Here is a 15,408-nt window from a genome sequence, read left to right as displayed (position 1 = left end):
AATCAAATTTGCTGTAGACAAGTTCTGAAGCCTCTGCTGAAATAGATGTCCAAGAGTAAGCACACCTAAACCTCAGATTTCCCATGGGCAATGTTTGTTGTCTGATTTCAGTAGTACCTCCTAACTTCCCTTCTGAGAAGTTAACAAGTCATGAAAACTACTGAAAATTACAGCCTAACTAGTCACAATTTGGTGTTTTGATCTGATAACAGATATTGATGAGTGCGAGAGGGGAACTCACAGTTGTAAGGTAAACTTCGTTTGTCAGAATACAGAAGGATCATTCTACTGTGAGTCAAAGCAGCGCTGCATGGATGGATTTTTACAAGACCCTGAGGGAAACTGCGTTGGTAAGTCTGACCAGGAATATGTCATATGTGCAGCAGCACTGGCCAACTCCTCTTTTAGCCTCTCCAAGAGGTATATATTGACCACATGTGGTCTTCATCAAATCATGCTGTGAATTTAATTTAAACATCACTGTCCTTTTAAAGATATGCATGCTTGCATATTGAATTTGAAAGCCTTGCCACAGCAGACCTTCATCAGCACAATACATTGAAATGAAGGAAAAGAAGTGACAGCTGGAAGAAAACAGACCAGAAAGGTTAAGTAGCTTCTCTCACTATTCTAATTCATTTTCTTCACCAGATATTAATGAATGCACATCTCTCCCTGAGCCATGTAAACCAGGATTCAACTGCATCAATACCGTTGGGTCTTACACCTGCCAAAGGAACATGCTGACATGCAGCAGAGGCTACCACTCCAACGAGGATGGAACGCGATGCGTCGGTAAGGTTAGACTCCAGGGCCTGGTCAGGTGCCCTCTCAGAGGAAGAAGAACATTTCGGTTCTAAAAACAGGGTTTTGAGATTGCTAACTGTATTTGAGGAATGGGAGTTTGTTGTATGCATTTGCTGTCCAAGCAGCTTGGTGATGTGTTTGCACTATGGGATGCTGCACTGGTGTTTGGCTGCTGTATGGAGTTCCTCCTGGTACACCAGGTGACACTGGTTTTGACTGCATATGGGATTCACTGGCTTCTGTTCTGGAGTGAATGTACTCTAGTTACTTCTCAAACTCATGCTGTCAGTCAAAACCACAATCCTGTGCTATTTTTACAGTATCTCGCTGAGTGAGATGATCTGAAGCCATGAGATGCAGCAAACGCTGAGCTTGTGGACTCACAAGAGTAGCACTAAGTGGGTGTTCTTTGTAGCACTAGGAGTGGTGCTCCTCATTTACATCCAGTTATGTGTCTGTTTAGGATAAATTCTTACTTTCTTTGTGAAAGAATGTTGAAATATTCATACAGGCTGGCATGCAGCTTGATACTGATTTGTATTTGTTCCAATGTGTTTATGAGTTACTGACTCAGAATAGCAGATTTTATCTCTTATTAGCATTTGTGCTGTAAACGCACACTAGGCACAGAGGAACTGAAAGCTTGCTGCTTGGCAAGGCAAGGTTGGCTATGTGTTCTTTAATTCCCTATGTTCTGTGTTACACAAAGTAGGAAATCATAAAACAACAGTGGGGAGAAAAAAAAAAGACAAATCAGCATTTTGGTTAGTGATGAAATCCTAATGATCTGTGCTTACGTTCCCTTTGAATAAAAGGAAGGGTGAAAAATAAACAAGATTTGCTTTGTGCTGCTCCAGTGTGTGGAAGCTGTGTTAGAAGCTATATGACTCTGTGATTCTATGTCTAGAAAGTTTTAATGAAAAATAGTGGTATAAATAGACCCCATTTCTGCATAAATTTCTGCATTCTCCTTTTTCCTATTCATTATGCTCTGTCTCCCTTCATGATTTTATCCCCAGGACTACCCAGACCATGCTGGGCCACTGAGAATGTGGGGAAGATTTGGAAGTAGCACAAGATGGGGACAGTTTATGTGTAACTGAGGAAGTGGAGAAAGCTTCCTAAAACAGCTCCAGGGGGCAGAGTAGTGCAGCCTGAAGTATTTCGGTTGTCACAAAGGAAAGGTCCCGAAGTCCCATCTTTCTCTATTGCTGTAAAGACACAGTTCTTCAGCTGGTTTCCATCAGTCCTGCTTCAGAGAAGTCAGGGGGCTGGGTATGTTTGCCCCACCTGAAGTGTGATAACCCTGATGTTGTTTTTAGGGTTACCACCATATCAACATCTCCATAAATACCATTTCCTTCACAGGTCAGCAGTTGTCACTGACCTGTGACAAGTCAGTGTCTTGTCACTGAAGTACTGGCTGCAGTGCTAATAGCCTTCACTTTCAAGTCCTGCTAATGGCTAGGGCAAATCCTGTTCCTAAATTTCAAATGGATGATTTATAGAAAGAAGCCAGCCTTTTTCCCCAGTTGTTCCTAAAAGAGAATGTGTGTAATGTGTGACAGAGGAGGAAATTGCCACTATTCATACAGCATTTATATCTTCATAGCCTGATGAGATAACACAATGCATTGTAATTACTGATGATGCTTTGTCTCCACTTTACATGATTGACAATGCTTTTAAGGAGCAGGTATAAGGAAGCTTCTTTAGTTTGATTTTGGGAAAACAAATGTTTAATGTTAATTGGTGATTTCTCTGTCTTTGCTGTGTCGCTGTGTCTCCGCAGTCAGGATCTTCTGGTAGTTTTTTGTATGCCTTTCTGTAAGTAGGCAGAGACGTGGAGAAGAAAACAGAAAACCATATGGTCCTACTTGCTCTCTCTATGGTAAAGGCTAGTTTCTTTAAGGCATTACAATAGCTAATTAGATTCCAGATTCAGATTTATTCACAGTAGTAAATACACCACCTGCACGTTTCTCCAGCAGAACTATACCTATATGGTTATCTCTTCTGCTTAGAGGATTCACCTCTCTTGAAAATGATAGTATTTTCTGGTTTAGTAAATGAGTCATTGAAAGCTACCTCTTAATTTAACTGAAAATGCTGTAGCTATTGTGAAATACAGCACACTAGTGATGGTATAATTCCCTAGAACTAATTGAAGTCTGAATGCAATGGAATATATCATTTTGGACAAAGTAATAAAATGCTTACACACACAAATTCATTACAAATAAAACTGCTACTTTACAAATGTATATATGCATTAGAAACTTCCTTGTTTTGATGCTGCCTCTGAATTAAAAGAAAATGAGACAGCATTTCAGCAGAAATGTATGAGCCTGTCAGGAATTCCTTGCTTGGCATTCCCTGCCATCTGTGACCTCCCGATGCCAGCAGGAGTTGTGTAGGTGGGAATCTGTGCTGAATATTGAGCAAACTATTTGTCAGCACCTCTCATCAGGGTTGATATAATCCCCATTTTTCCACATCCAAGTTTCTGTGGCATGTAACTTGCTCTCACTACCCTATCATTTTCTCCACAAGTGACTGCTTTCCCGAGCACTCCCAAGGCTGCTGTTTGTTGGAGAACTGCCCAGGAACCCTTTGAAAAGCAATAGTGCTTCAATTGATCACTTCAAAGAGGGCAGTAGGGAGAACCTCCATCCTTAGACTACCATCCTAATTAATGTTACATGAACAGGAATTTAGGTTGTAAAAGTAGTTGAAGGTGTCAGTAACAGGAAGGAAGCAGAACCTGATGGCTTAGGAAACAGCAGAACTCGGAATACTTGAAGAAATACAAGTTTCTGAGGGCTAATCAGAATTTTTGATGCTTCTTGTCACAGATGGTAACAGGGATTTGTTAGATACTGATGAGCTATTTAGTCATGTTGCAAGTCTTGTAAATCAGCGTGTATTGAAAACTCTCGTCTTCATCTGAGGACTATTAAAATGAGATTGGGAATGATGCATATGAGTAGAGAAGCAGCTAATTTGTTGGTGTTGGGGTTTGGATGGGAGGCCATGAAGAATATGAAAATGTGAGTTGATTGAGAAAAGAAAAAAGATCAACATTGAGAAAGAGTAAAGGGTAGACAGCAGAAGCAAGACTGAAAGGGCAACTGGAGATGAAAATAGCAATTGCTTTAATTGAAGGGATGAGCAGAATTTCTGGCTAGTTCTTGGTTTGCTTTAAATGCTTTGCCGTGACTCACAGAATGGCAGAACATCAGAATAGGGTGTTTAAATGTCATGGTTTGATCAGAATCAAAATGTGTGTAGGTTGAAATGCAGAATATACTGGGAAAGGTCCATTGCAGTTATAGTTGCCATTTTCACTTCTAAGATAATGCATTCCTTTTCAAAATTTGACTTAGGATATATAAAGCTGACTTGGAGGAGCACAGTGGGAAAGGCTGATTCTCTTTGTTCTGTTCAGGGGACAACCCTCTTTGAAGCAGTTTCTATTCCTGTTACTTTATATTTTCTCTTCATAAACATTGATTTTTAGCAAACTGTATTTAACTAATCACTTTCTCTGTTTCTGCAGATGTGGATGAATGTCAAACTGGTGTGCACCGTTGTGGCGAAGGGCAGGTTTGTCATAACCTGCCTGGGGCTTACCGCTGTGACTGCAAAATGGGGTATCAGTACGATGCCTTCAGCAGGAGCTGCATTGGTATGTAAGGCACAAGATGAGATGAAAGGACTGATTGATTGAGCCTTGGACCTCAAGGCAGTGTTTAGCACCGTTGTAGTGTGCAGTTATTAGTTCTGCAATGCAGAGCCTCAATAGATAACAGAGTCACCTTCAAAGCAGCCATTCCTGTGTGCGGCCGGTCATTTAGAGCTCTGCCACTCTGTGGTGTGATTGCGGCCCAGGTGCCCTTGGTTTGGGTTAGGTGCAGGTTATCAATTAAAGTAATCTGCAGAGTACTTCCCTATGGGTTATGCTTCTGCTGCTGTAGATATTTATCTTTCTGAAGATGCCATAACTTTCTTCGTAAGAGACTATGATACAGCATTTTGTGGTTTATCACTACTGTACACCAGTTAGAGTACAAAGTCAGACAGCATAAAACCTGAGGTTGCAGTGTTTCATGCTCTGCAGATCAATCGCTGACACTTTTTAAAATAACCTCCTGCATTTTGTTTGATGCTTTTGTTTCTAAGTTGAGTGTGTATTTGCTTCTTATGCTGGCAGATATAAATGAGTGCTGGAACTACCCTGGACGCCTGTGTCAGCACACGTGTGAGAACACCCCTGGGTCCTACCATTGCACTTGTTCTTCTGGTTTCCACTTGTCCTATGATGGGAAGCACTGCGAAGGTACCAGATGTTTTTCCCATGAGGAAGAAATTGCAGTCTGACTTAAGGAACTTTAAAGAAGGAGTTGAAGTTCAATATAAATAGAGTAAACCCATGATGTCTTCAAATTTGCAAGTATTCAATTAAACCCTCTCACTGTCAGATGACAGCCAACAAGTTTCTTCCCATTCTCCTTCTCCTTCACATGCTTTTTCCTTTGTTAACAGAGGAGAACAGAGCAAAGTGAGGGCAGGAGACTGTTCATGCCAATTTTAGTAAAGGTGAAACTTGGTAGTGACAAAACTTGAAAAAATTGATTTTGAATTGAAAGTTCTCCGTGATTTTTTTAAGGCAATGATTACATAATTTTAATTAACTGTAACATAGGGTCTGAAACACATGTTTGCATGTGTATGTGTTTTCATTGGCATGTATAGAAATGAATTTCAGGTGGAACAAACATCCTTATGCCTCTTGGCATCCTGCCTAGAGCAGAAACATCTTGGGGCAAATGAGTCCAGCCTTACTCATTCTAACCAGAAGGACCTGGTAACTGTTCTCGGAGAAAAAAATAGTGGAAGATACTGATCTGGACCACTGTGGCAATGTCTGTGTGTTTGTTTTTGGATACAGATGTGAATGAATGTGATACTAGTCCCTGCAGCCAGGAGTGTGCCAATGTTTATGGTTCCTATCAGTGTTACTGCAGGCAAGGTTTCCAGCTAGCAGAAGATGGGCATTCTTGTAAAGGTAAGGCTGCTGCTTTGGCAGGTCAAATTAAATATGCGTATACTCTTCAACAGGGACCTAATGCTGCAAGTGATGCCTAAGGATGATTGTGAGTTACACTCTGCCACAGAAGCTGCAAATTGGAAAATGCAGTTCATTTTCATGCCTTCCACCTGGGACTGGAATACACTTGTGTGACAGTAGAAGTGGTGGGGCTATTGTCTCATGGGGCTAGAGCTTATGATTGAAATAAGTAGAAGGGAAGATAGGTTTACCTACATTGCGCCAATTAAAGCCTCCACTCAGTCATGGTTGAGTGAAGGCTTGCTCTTACTTCTGCTCATGGTGGCTGAATGAGGAGTGGTCAGAATGGAGAAAGGAAGGGTTTTAGCTGTTTGCTTGAAGTTACCAATACTGACACTGGAGAGTCTCTATTTAAGAAATTGTGAAGAAACCCATGTTCTTCGTAGCACAAGGAAGCCCCTAAACTAGAATCCTAGAATAAACTAAATCCTAGAAGAATTACAGAGCTATCAGAGAGAGCTTTTCACCCAGATGTACCCTAGGCTTGTTCTTTTCCATAGGCCCATACTACCTCCAACCAGTATTTTTGGGAGCAGTCTCATGTTCAGCATTTCAGAATGCACCATCAGTGGTCCTAGAGCAATGTCAAACTTTCATGGTTGCATTCTTGTTTAAGAATATATTATAAATGCGTCAGATAAGAATTTCCTTGTGTTCTGCAGCCTCCCTTTCCAGATTCCTGTTTTTCTCCTTACATATGTTTGTAATTGTGTTTTTTCCCCAGATATTGATGAGTGCACACAGAGTGCAGGCATTCTTTGTACTTTCCGCTGCGTGAATGTTCCTGGTAGTTATCAGTGTGCTTGTCCTGAGCAGGGATATACCATGGCAGCCAATGGAAGAACCTGTCGAGGTAATGAGGAGTTTAGGAACTGAAACAATTACATCATGAAGCTTTAATCCTTGGAATGATCTAAGCCAATTTGGTTATTCAGTCAAGTCTCCATGTTTTATATCAGTCACTGTTAAAAAGCCAAGTATTGGTATCTGCTATGTCAGCTTTTTCCTGTAGCATTCCAGCTGTCAATGGGAGCTAATTGCTTAAATTAATTCCTAAGGGACCCCACTTCATCATTCAGACTGGGGCACTTGATTACTTGCATGAGCTGTATGTGCACCTTGGCACAGCAGTAAGTGACCTGGTGTTTTAGAGGTGCCAGACGTAGAAACCCATGGCTTCAGCATGGGTTGCAGTTTCCTGTCGTGGAAAACTGGGAGAGTGAATGCAGGAGCTCTAATGGGGACCTGGGCATCCAGAAGCCTGCACCCAAGCTTAATTATGTTGATGTTAGTAAATGTTAGTGTAAATGACATGTGTCCTCCACACACACCCCTTTTCTCCAGAGTCATAGAAATGTCTTCTGGGTGTCTGATGGTTTTCATTTGGTGCACAGCTGTCTGTTTTTGAAGTAAAAATCCCTCATTTCTAAAGGATGCCCTGACTGTGGAATGACTGAAGATCTGGTTACCTTTCCATACTCTACATGCATTCCTGCAGTCTGTTACACTAACTACCAGGCATTTCCTGCTCTCAGGTTTTGATGAACCCTTCACATAATTTTTGGTTATGCATCTCTTAGGCTTAAATTCTCTTCTTGATGTAAATTTACACTGTGTAAATCATGAACAGCATGGGCGTGCTTGGTCCTGACTTCGGAACAGAGAAACAGACTGAACGACAAAATCTTTTTGGTTCTTTTTGAAGGTGTGTTTAAGTATGGATGCAGTTACATCCACATGAAGTTAAATTCTTATGTAAAAGTCACCTTCAGAAACTGCAGCTGTTCCTCTCCTCAGGCTTTGTTTGTTTGGTTTCTTTCCTCTGCTAACTCTGAGCGCTGCTGGCATGTTCCCTGCCACCTCTGCCAGACCTGGGACTGGAGCTGAGGACCGGTTCCAGAGTTAACAGTGTGAGTCACTGCATTCATCAGCCAGCACAGCCCTTCCAAGCTGGAGGCACCCAGCATGCTCCAGTCACTGAGGTGCAGGAAGAGGCTTTGCCACACAGACCAATGGATCGCACTTGTTTGTGTGGGGTGAAATCCTCCCTGCTCGCTCATCCTGTGTGGGGAGGGTTCCTATTGTACAGGTCAGCCAAACAGCAGTGTTTGGAGAAGCTTTTCAAGGCACCTATGCCACTTGGTACATGCACCCTCCTTAGAGGGCAAAGGTGGTCAAATTGCAGAACAGTGCAAGTGCTGCAGCTCTGTGTGCAACATTTAGTCAGGCCTTGGGAGTAATCCCAGATACATGCCCTTTTTCTGAGCTCTGCAAATCCGTAGTTGCAGGTTTGGGCAGGCTCACACACTGACCCTGCAACTGTGGTCAGAGAAACAGTCTGAACCGATGTCAGCTGCACTAAACTCAAGATTATATTGGTTTCCACCAGCTGAGATTGGGCTCCAGTTGCTCACCATCTGACCAGCTCTTACAAGTTACTGGTGGTATATTCTTTGTACCTTTCATTCCAAACAGACGACTTGTAGCTCATGTAATAACATCTCAACATATGGATCTCTGTGGAGAAACTGCCTGTGGTATTTTGCAGCACAGCCAAGCTGGTGAAGGGAGGGTCTCACAGCAGTGATTGCAATGTGGAAGAAATTTTCTTTTCACCTAGGGGCACGTCTGAGGATCAGCCAAGGATTTCATTTGCTTTGATTCTCTCCTTCCTATTGTATGCTTTTCTTTGCAAGACTTTTAAACCAGTCAGTTCGGTGTCTGAGATCAGTTCTCATCCCAGGGGAATGAAGAGTGTGGGAGGTTATAGTTTTCCTCTGAAGAGTCTCTCTCCTCTGTGACAATTGGCAGAACTGCAGAGCCCTGCACAGTCCACATGGTTTGTCTGTTAGCATTTAGTTCATTTTAAAGCCTCCGTGCGTTGTCTAGACATTTGGGAGTACACAATGTGACTGTGAGGTCTTTGCCAATATTTTCTGCTCAGGCTGGATCCTTGTTATTGCATCTGGTTTTCAGCATTTTAAGGTCCATGGCTTGGGCCTTATTTAGGTAACCATGTTTATGCTCTAGGCCATAAAGTGTTCTTAAGCTTTAAATGTTCTTTTTTGTGTTCTGCAACATTACTTCTCATTGCAGAGAGATATTTATATTTAACTGTGCTGGTTTTGGCTGGAGCAGAGTTAATTTTCTTCATAGTAGCTGGTATGGGGCTGTGTTTTGGCTTTGTGCTGGAAGCAGTGTTGATCACACAGGGATGTTTTTGCTATTGCTGAGCAGTGCTTACACACGGCAAGGGCTGTGTGTAATATTTCTGCTCCTCACACACCCCACCAGCGAGAGCTGGGGGGGACCCAGCCAGGACAGCTGACCCCAACTGACCCAAGGGATGTTTCAGACCATATGGCATCATGCTCAGTGTATAAAGTGGGGGGAAGAAATAGGAATGGGGGAACATTTGGAGTGATGGCATTTGTTTCTCAAGATACCTTTAGGTGTGATGGAGCCCTGCTGCCCTGGGGATGGCTGATCACCTGCCTGCCCATGGGAAGCAGGGAACGAATGCCTTGGTTTGCTTTGGTTGCATGTGCAGCTTTTGCTTTACCTATTGAACTGCCTTTACCTCAACTCACCAGTTTTCTCACCTTTACCCCTCCAGTTCTCTCCCTCTTCCCACCAGAGCAGTGAGTGAGCGGCTGTGTGGGAGTTAGTTGCCAGCTGGGATTAAACCATGACATTAACTTAAATGTTCAGATAGGTGTGCCTTCTTCCAAAGTGGTGTTCTTAAGTTCTCATATTTCACATTGATCTGGTGGACCCTGTACCTCCTGCATGCTGCAGCTGTACAGCCATGGTTACTTTGCTTTGTACTTGCCCCCTGCTTTAATCCAGACCAACCTTCATGCACAAATAAATTCTCCTGACATAGCCCAGCTTCCTCAGTTCTCAAAACCTCAGTGAGAAGGTCCTGTTGGCTTTTAGCATGGGTTGGTTATATTCTGATGGGATCTGTTTATTCCTGAGGGATAGCTTTTGTCACAATATGGAATTTGACATATGAATGTGACATGGGAATGGCTAATGTGTAGGCAGACAGAGGGTATCCCTCCATCCATTACATGTGCAAGCTGGGTGATGGGGGAATGTTTGTTTGCTTGGGCTATGTGGACGTTTTACAGCCTCATCCATGAAGGAGCATGGACCAATGTCTGTGCACATGTTCTGATGCTTGAAATCAGATAGATGCTTCCCCCAGCTAATGAGCTTGTCACAAGTGCATGGTGATGGACGTGCCCCAGGCTTGTTTAGGAACTCCTTGCATGACACAGGCTGGCTCTAAGCAAGAAACTGTGGTTCAGGGAGTACCAGAGAGCTGTGAAGCTGTCAGAATTGGCCCATCACTTTCAGGAAACTGAAAAGTAGCTTCAAGCAGAGCAGCAGTGAGTGCATACAGAGCAGCTGTGGGGCTGGACAGGCTGGCTGCTCTGAGAAGTTCAGGGTTGTACTGCCTTAGACTACTGCTACCTAGGTATTTTGTTGTGTTTCCTTTCAGCTTAGGTTGTAACATGACTTACAACACATCTCTGTCACCTCAGGATCAAGAGAGAATGTGACAACAGGGTCAGTTCTGTCTAGATGTGCACATTTGGTTTGAACCAAACATGGTTGTGTTTGGCTTTTATTGCAGCGTGGAGTGGCAAGACAGGAGGATCCTGGGTTTTGAGGACTTTTTCTCCTTCTTGTGTTTATTCTCCACAGAAAGTTAAACCCTGTGTTGCGTCAGAATGAGAACAGCCAGGTCCACAGGAGTGTGCCAGTGTTTGCAAAGCACAGGCACAGAGACAAACATGCCCTCTGGTAGGAGGCCAGCCCTGGCCATGTGCTGGGCACCCGCAACCAGCCATGCTGGCTGCCGAGCAGGGGAGGGACTATCACAGAGCAGGGGAAGGCTCAGAAGCTGCTGGTAGGGTGGGCTCCCTTGGCTGCCGAGCAGCACTGGCAGCTCCCATCAGCTGATCGTGGCAAGGAAGGAATGCTTTTTCACTGAGGACGTACGGATTTTAGCAGGTTGGAAGCAGTGTGGTGGACCCGTCACCGCGAGTGCCTGTGCACCGGGGTGAGCCTGGCACACCCCACTGGCTGTGCGTCATACACGGTCCTGCCTGAAGAGGTAACGCAGCAACTGAATGGTGAGGACAAGAGCCCTCAGCCTGCAGAGCCCCAGGCTCCTCTTGCTTCTCATGCACACAGTCTCATGAGCATATTACAGCCCCTAAACTGTGATTACTTCTTACTTTTGAACTTACCCTATCTTTTCCTTGTGTTTCTTCTTGTTAGATATCGATGAATGTGCAATAGGAACCCACAACTGCTCAGCTGCAGAGACTTGCTATAACATCCAGGGCAGCTTCCGCTGCCTGTCCTTCGAGTGCCCTTCCAACTACAGAAAAGTGTCTGACATGTGAGTACTGCAAGAACAGTGAGCAGCCCAGCCCAGTGCTTGGGGGTGTTACATCGTGCTTTAGTTTGTAGGGAGTGTGTAAGTGCTCAGAGCTCTAAGGAGATGCTTTGGTACCTGGAACACACTGATTTTCCCCATGTAGAGTTTCTGGCTGGTTTTGCCTCTCCTTTCTTCCAAGCTAGAGATCCCCCATTTGCCCTCCAACTGCTGCTCTAACAGCAGCCACCAGAGCTTGCAGCTCTCCGTGCTGCAGCTCTAGAAGGGCTCTGTTTATGATTAAGTTTCAAAAAATGAGATCCTCTATGCTGCTTCCAGCAGCAGTGGCTGCCAGGCTGCTCAGTCACCACTTACAGTGGGTTTGGGGCTCCCTGTTTCATATTCAGATTGCAGTTCCTCAGAGATTGTTGAAACGTTGAAGTGGAGCAGGAACAGGAGCTGGCCAGGCTGCAGGGTTCTGGGAATGGCACACTCCACAGCTCCCAGCTCCTCAGTAGCTGAGGCTTGGGAGCCCCAAAATCTCCCTACCCATTTCCTGCTTTAGTGGCTGCCAGTGCTTTAGGAATCCACATTTAGTTGCTTATGACTTAAAACATACTTTTCCTGACTTAAAGAATGCAGCAGCTTTGCAAGTTGAGGAGCTTTTTTGCCATTCCAATGTTTTAGCTACCTTTTTAAGGGTTTTTTCAGGTATATTTCTTGGGGCACTGTCCGGGGCTTGTGCTGTTGGTGGTGAACCACAGACTCCTACTCCAAGCTCTGTGCTGCTTGCAGCATGACTCTGGATCTTTCTTCCCTGTGAGGGTGCTGAGGCGCTGGCACAGACTTTTCCCAGAGAAGCTGTGGCTGCCCCATCCCTGGCAGTGTTCAAGGCCAGGTTGGACACAGGGGCTTGGAGCAACCTGCTCTAGTGGAAGGTGTCCCTGCCCGTGGCAGGGGGTTGGAACTGGATGAGCTTTAAGGTCCCTTCAACCCAAACCAGTCTGGGATTCTGTGATTCTTTCCTCATTGTGGAGCTTCCCAAAACAGCTCCCCATGTCCATGATCTTTCTTTTCCTTTTGATGTTGTACTCTGACAATGTTACATCATTTACAAATGCTTTATGGGCATTGTAAAAGCAGAACAAGCAGTTGGTAATTACACACTGAAGTCTGGGACTCCTGTTTGTCTAATATTTTGCTATATTCTTAAATACATAGACTCTTTCGCGCTTTTACATGGGCACTGACTGTGTTTCATTTGTCATCTCTTAGGAGGTGTGAACGAATCAGTTGTTTTAACTATCTGGACTGCCAGAACACCCCAGTGCGCATCACCTACTACCAGCTGAACTTCCAAACCAACATCGTGGTCCCAGCTCACATTTTCCGTATTGGACCATCGCCTGCCTATGCTGGAGACAACATAATCCTTACTATTATTAAGGGAAATGAAGAAAACTACTTCAGCACTCGAAGGCTGAACTCGTACACGGGCATCGTCTATCTTCAGCGGCAAGTGAAAGAGCCTAAAGACTTTTTGCTGGATGTGGAAATGAAACTGTGGCGTCAGGGAACATACACCACTTTTCTTGCCAAAATTTACATTTTCATCACAGCTCATGCGTACTGAAGCATGTATTGACATTGGATTTTATTGGTGCTATGCTCTTTAGCTGTTCTACCAAAGCTTAATCCTGTTGAACTGGCATTTCATGTATTTAGCCTTTATATTATTTTTCTATCATTGCTTTAAACTTTTTTATTGGTTTTGTAAATTAAGTTAATTTTTATCTTTTGTGTTTTGTTTTCTTAAGCAGTTCTTTACATCATCGTTTGACAAGGAACGAAGGAAGGGTTACAGAGGCAGCACGTACATTGTGTTAAATGCTGGAACCTTTTCTTAGCAATGATTTTTATGTTTAGTCACATCTGCAGGGTATTGCACTAGAGAGGAAAGATGTTCACATGGGAGTATTGGGTTTTGCCACTAAGGGAAAAAACCTTGAGCAATTTCTCTTTATGACACCAGCTTATGGCTTGGCTTAGCCATGGGCTTCACTGAGGTTTCTCTGTGTTGGGATGCTGTCGGCAGCCATACGTGTACACTGATGGTTGGCTCATCTCATATTACCAGTTTATTTTCCTCCTTCCAACTTTCATACTATGTTGGCTAAAATATATATAAATAAAGGAAAACTCCACCAGTGAAAAAGCCTATGAATGAGTCTTGCTTTGGTGGGACTACTCATATGCTAAATATTTGCAAGACTTAAAAGAATGTCTGCTTTAGGGTGGAAGCTCACATTGCCATTTTTTGTAGTTGTCTTTACAGAGGCTGGGATTGTCTTGTTCTATTTGGGTACCCGTAAGTGCTTTATCATTCTCAAAGGGATGTCCAAGAGGAAACATGGAAATGATGAAAGAATCTGTTGCTGCTCCTTATTTTAAAGATTGGGGGTGTGCCACTGAGGAATCACTTGTGATTTCAAATAAACAGAAAGGAGAGTTACTTCTCTTCTTCAGCAAAATCACTTCACTTGTGTTACTGTGTGGCACAGAGGAAAATGCTGGTTCTGCTGGTGGTTTGTATCACGCCGTTTAGAAAAGAGCACAACCAGAGTTTTGAGTTGGATTTCCTCTAGTTCTACAGGAGACTGGACGAGGTCCAAAGCTGAAGGCCAGATGTGGCAAAGCATAGAATAATCGAAGGGTTTGTTAGAATTTCGGAACGAGTATCTCAACTTCCTCATGGCTCTTTTCTTCTTTTTTTAATTTCCCTCCCAAAACAGCGAAGAAGCTCCAGTGTTGAAATGTTTGAGCTTCCTTTGTTCCAGCTAGAAATATTCTGCAAAATGTTTTAAAGGAAAAACATAGCTACAATCTATGGATGTTTACTACAGTACAGTTCAGTAATCATAGAACTATAGAATACCAGTTTGTGAGGGACCTCATGGGTCATCTGCTCCAACCTTGCCTAGTAAAATAATCATCTGTTCTTTTCTGCAGTTGATCTTATTTTGAGCCGTGTGTACACAAAACAAATGGAGAGACTAAATCTTGGGGCTTTTTATGCCATAACCAACAATTTTATTATATTGTAAAATACTTGATTGAACTGCAGCTGAAAGTCTTGTAAACACCACCAGTATGGTGAGAAGGGAGATGTTCTGTATTTGCTGTAGCCCAAGGCCAATTTCTACCACTTAAAGTCACTTCTTTAATTTGGACACTTATTGGTAATAAAGCGCAAATCTTCCTGTATCTGATATCATAAAGACCCATTAACACGGAAAAATTACTGCTGTGCTCCAGCTGTAAAACATGGGAGATTTGGAAATTTGCACACATTGAGCTTTTCTTTGGTTTTTTCCTATAAAAATCATTTTGTACAAATGACCTTCTTCCATCCATCCCTTGTTTTCCATAGTGAACAGTTCCATAGGCACTGAGCAGGGAAGTGCCAGCTGACAAACACACGTTTATGTGATTTGTCATCTCGGTTAACGCAGATCTCACAGCCACAGCCCTGGCACAGGAAGAGGCGGCTGCAGCAGCAAGCAGGAGAGCCGTTCCCATCCATTATGCAGGATCCGTGTTAAGTGGAGATACATTCCTCCAAGTGCCAGTGGGGCACATCAGGAGTCGCCAACACCCAGAGTTTTCCATCAGCGTTACTATTTGATTGAGCGTAAATGATATTCGAGCCTTGACAGTCTTTCTTGTCAGAGAACAAATGGACAAGCCATTTGTTACTTGGAGACCTTTTGCTGACTAAACTCAGCCACAGTCAATCATATGAAGGATCTGGCAGTTTGTAACACCAGCATTTCATTTTCTAGACAGGTAATTGATGAGGAAAGTTCAGGAAAGGCTTTGCATACAATTATCAGGAAGTGCTATGTTATAAGAAAAGCCTGTCTCCATCAGCACTGTGCACAGTAGGCATTCTAAAAGGGTTCAAACAGATGCTCAGTGCAGCTGGTCAAGGCAAAGGAAAGGCTTGTGGGAGACAATTTCCCATTCTTCTGTTCCCAACATGACCACAGGAATCTTTTACCAACCCAAAGTGTGG

The 15,408-nt window shown here is 43.5% G+C and overlaps 1 protein-coding gene across 3 annotated transcripts in view; it reads left to right on the top strand.

The window, feature by feature from the left end:
• The window catches only part of FBLN2 (fibulin 2), a 104,016-nt gene extending 90,149 nt beyond the window's left edge, over positions 1-13,867 (top strand). For all 3 annotated transcript variants that reach the window (XM_030501795.1, XM_030501796.1, XM_030501797.1), the window contains exons 10-17: positions 213-350; positions 652-795; positions 4,367-4,495; positions 5,021-5,146; positions 5,759-5,875; positions 6,663-6,791; positions 11,234-11,357; positions 12,609-13,867. In XM_030501795.1, coding sequence (XP_030357655.1) covers positions 213-350; positions 652-795; positions 4,367-4,495; positions 5,021-5,146; positions 5,759-5,875; positions 6,663-6,791; positions 11,234-11,357; positions 12,609-12,966 — 1,265 coding nt within the window. In that variant the 3' untranslated portion in view covers positions 12,967-13,867. The remainder of the gene's footprint in view (positions 1-212; positions 351-651; positions 796-4,366; positions 4,496-5,020; positions 5,147-5,758; positions 5,876-6,662; positions 6,792-11,233; positions 11,358-12,608) is intronic.
• Positions 13,868-15,408: the final 1,541 nt, after the last annotated feature.

Source organism: Strigops habroptila, chromosome 11 (genome assembly GCF_004027225.2).
Source record: "Strigops habroptila isolate Jane chromosome 11, bStrHab1.2.pri, whole genome shotgun sequence".
NCBI classification, from domain to species: Eukaryota; Metazoa; Chordata; class Aves; order Psittaciformes; family Psittacidae; genus Strigops; species Strigops habroptila.
The sequence above is the reverse complement of the archived record's forward strand: the minus strand, read 5'-3'. Positions and strand labels throughout refer to the sequence as shown.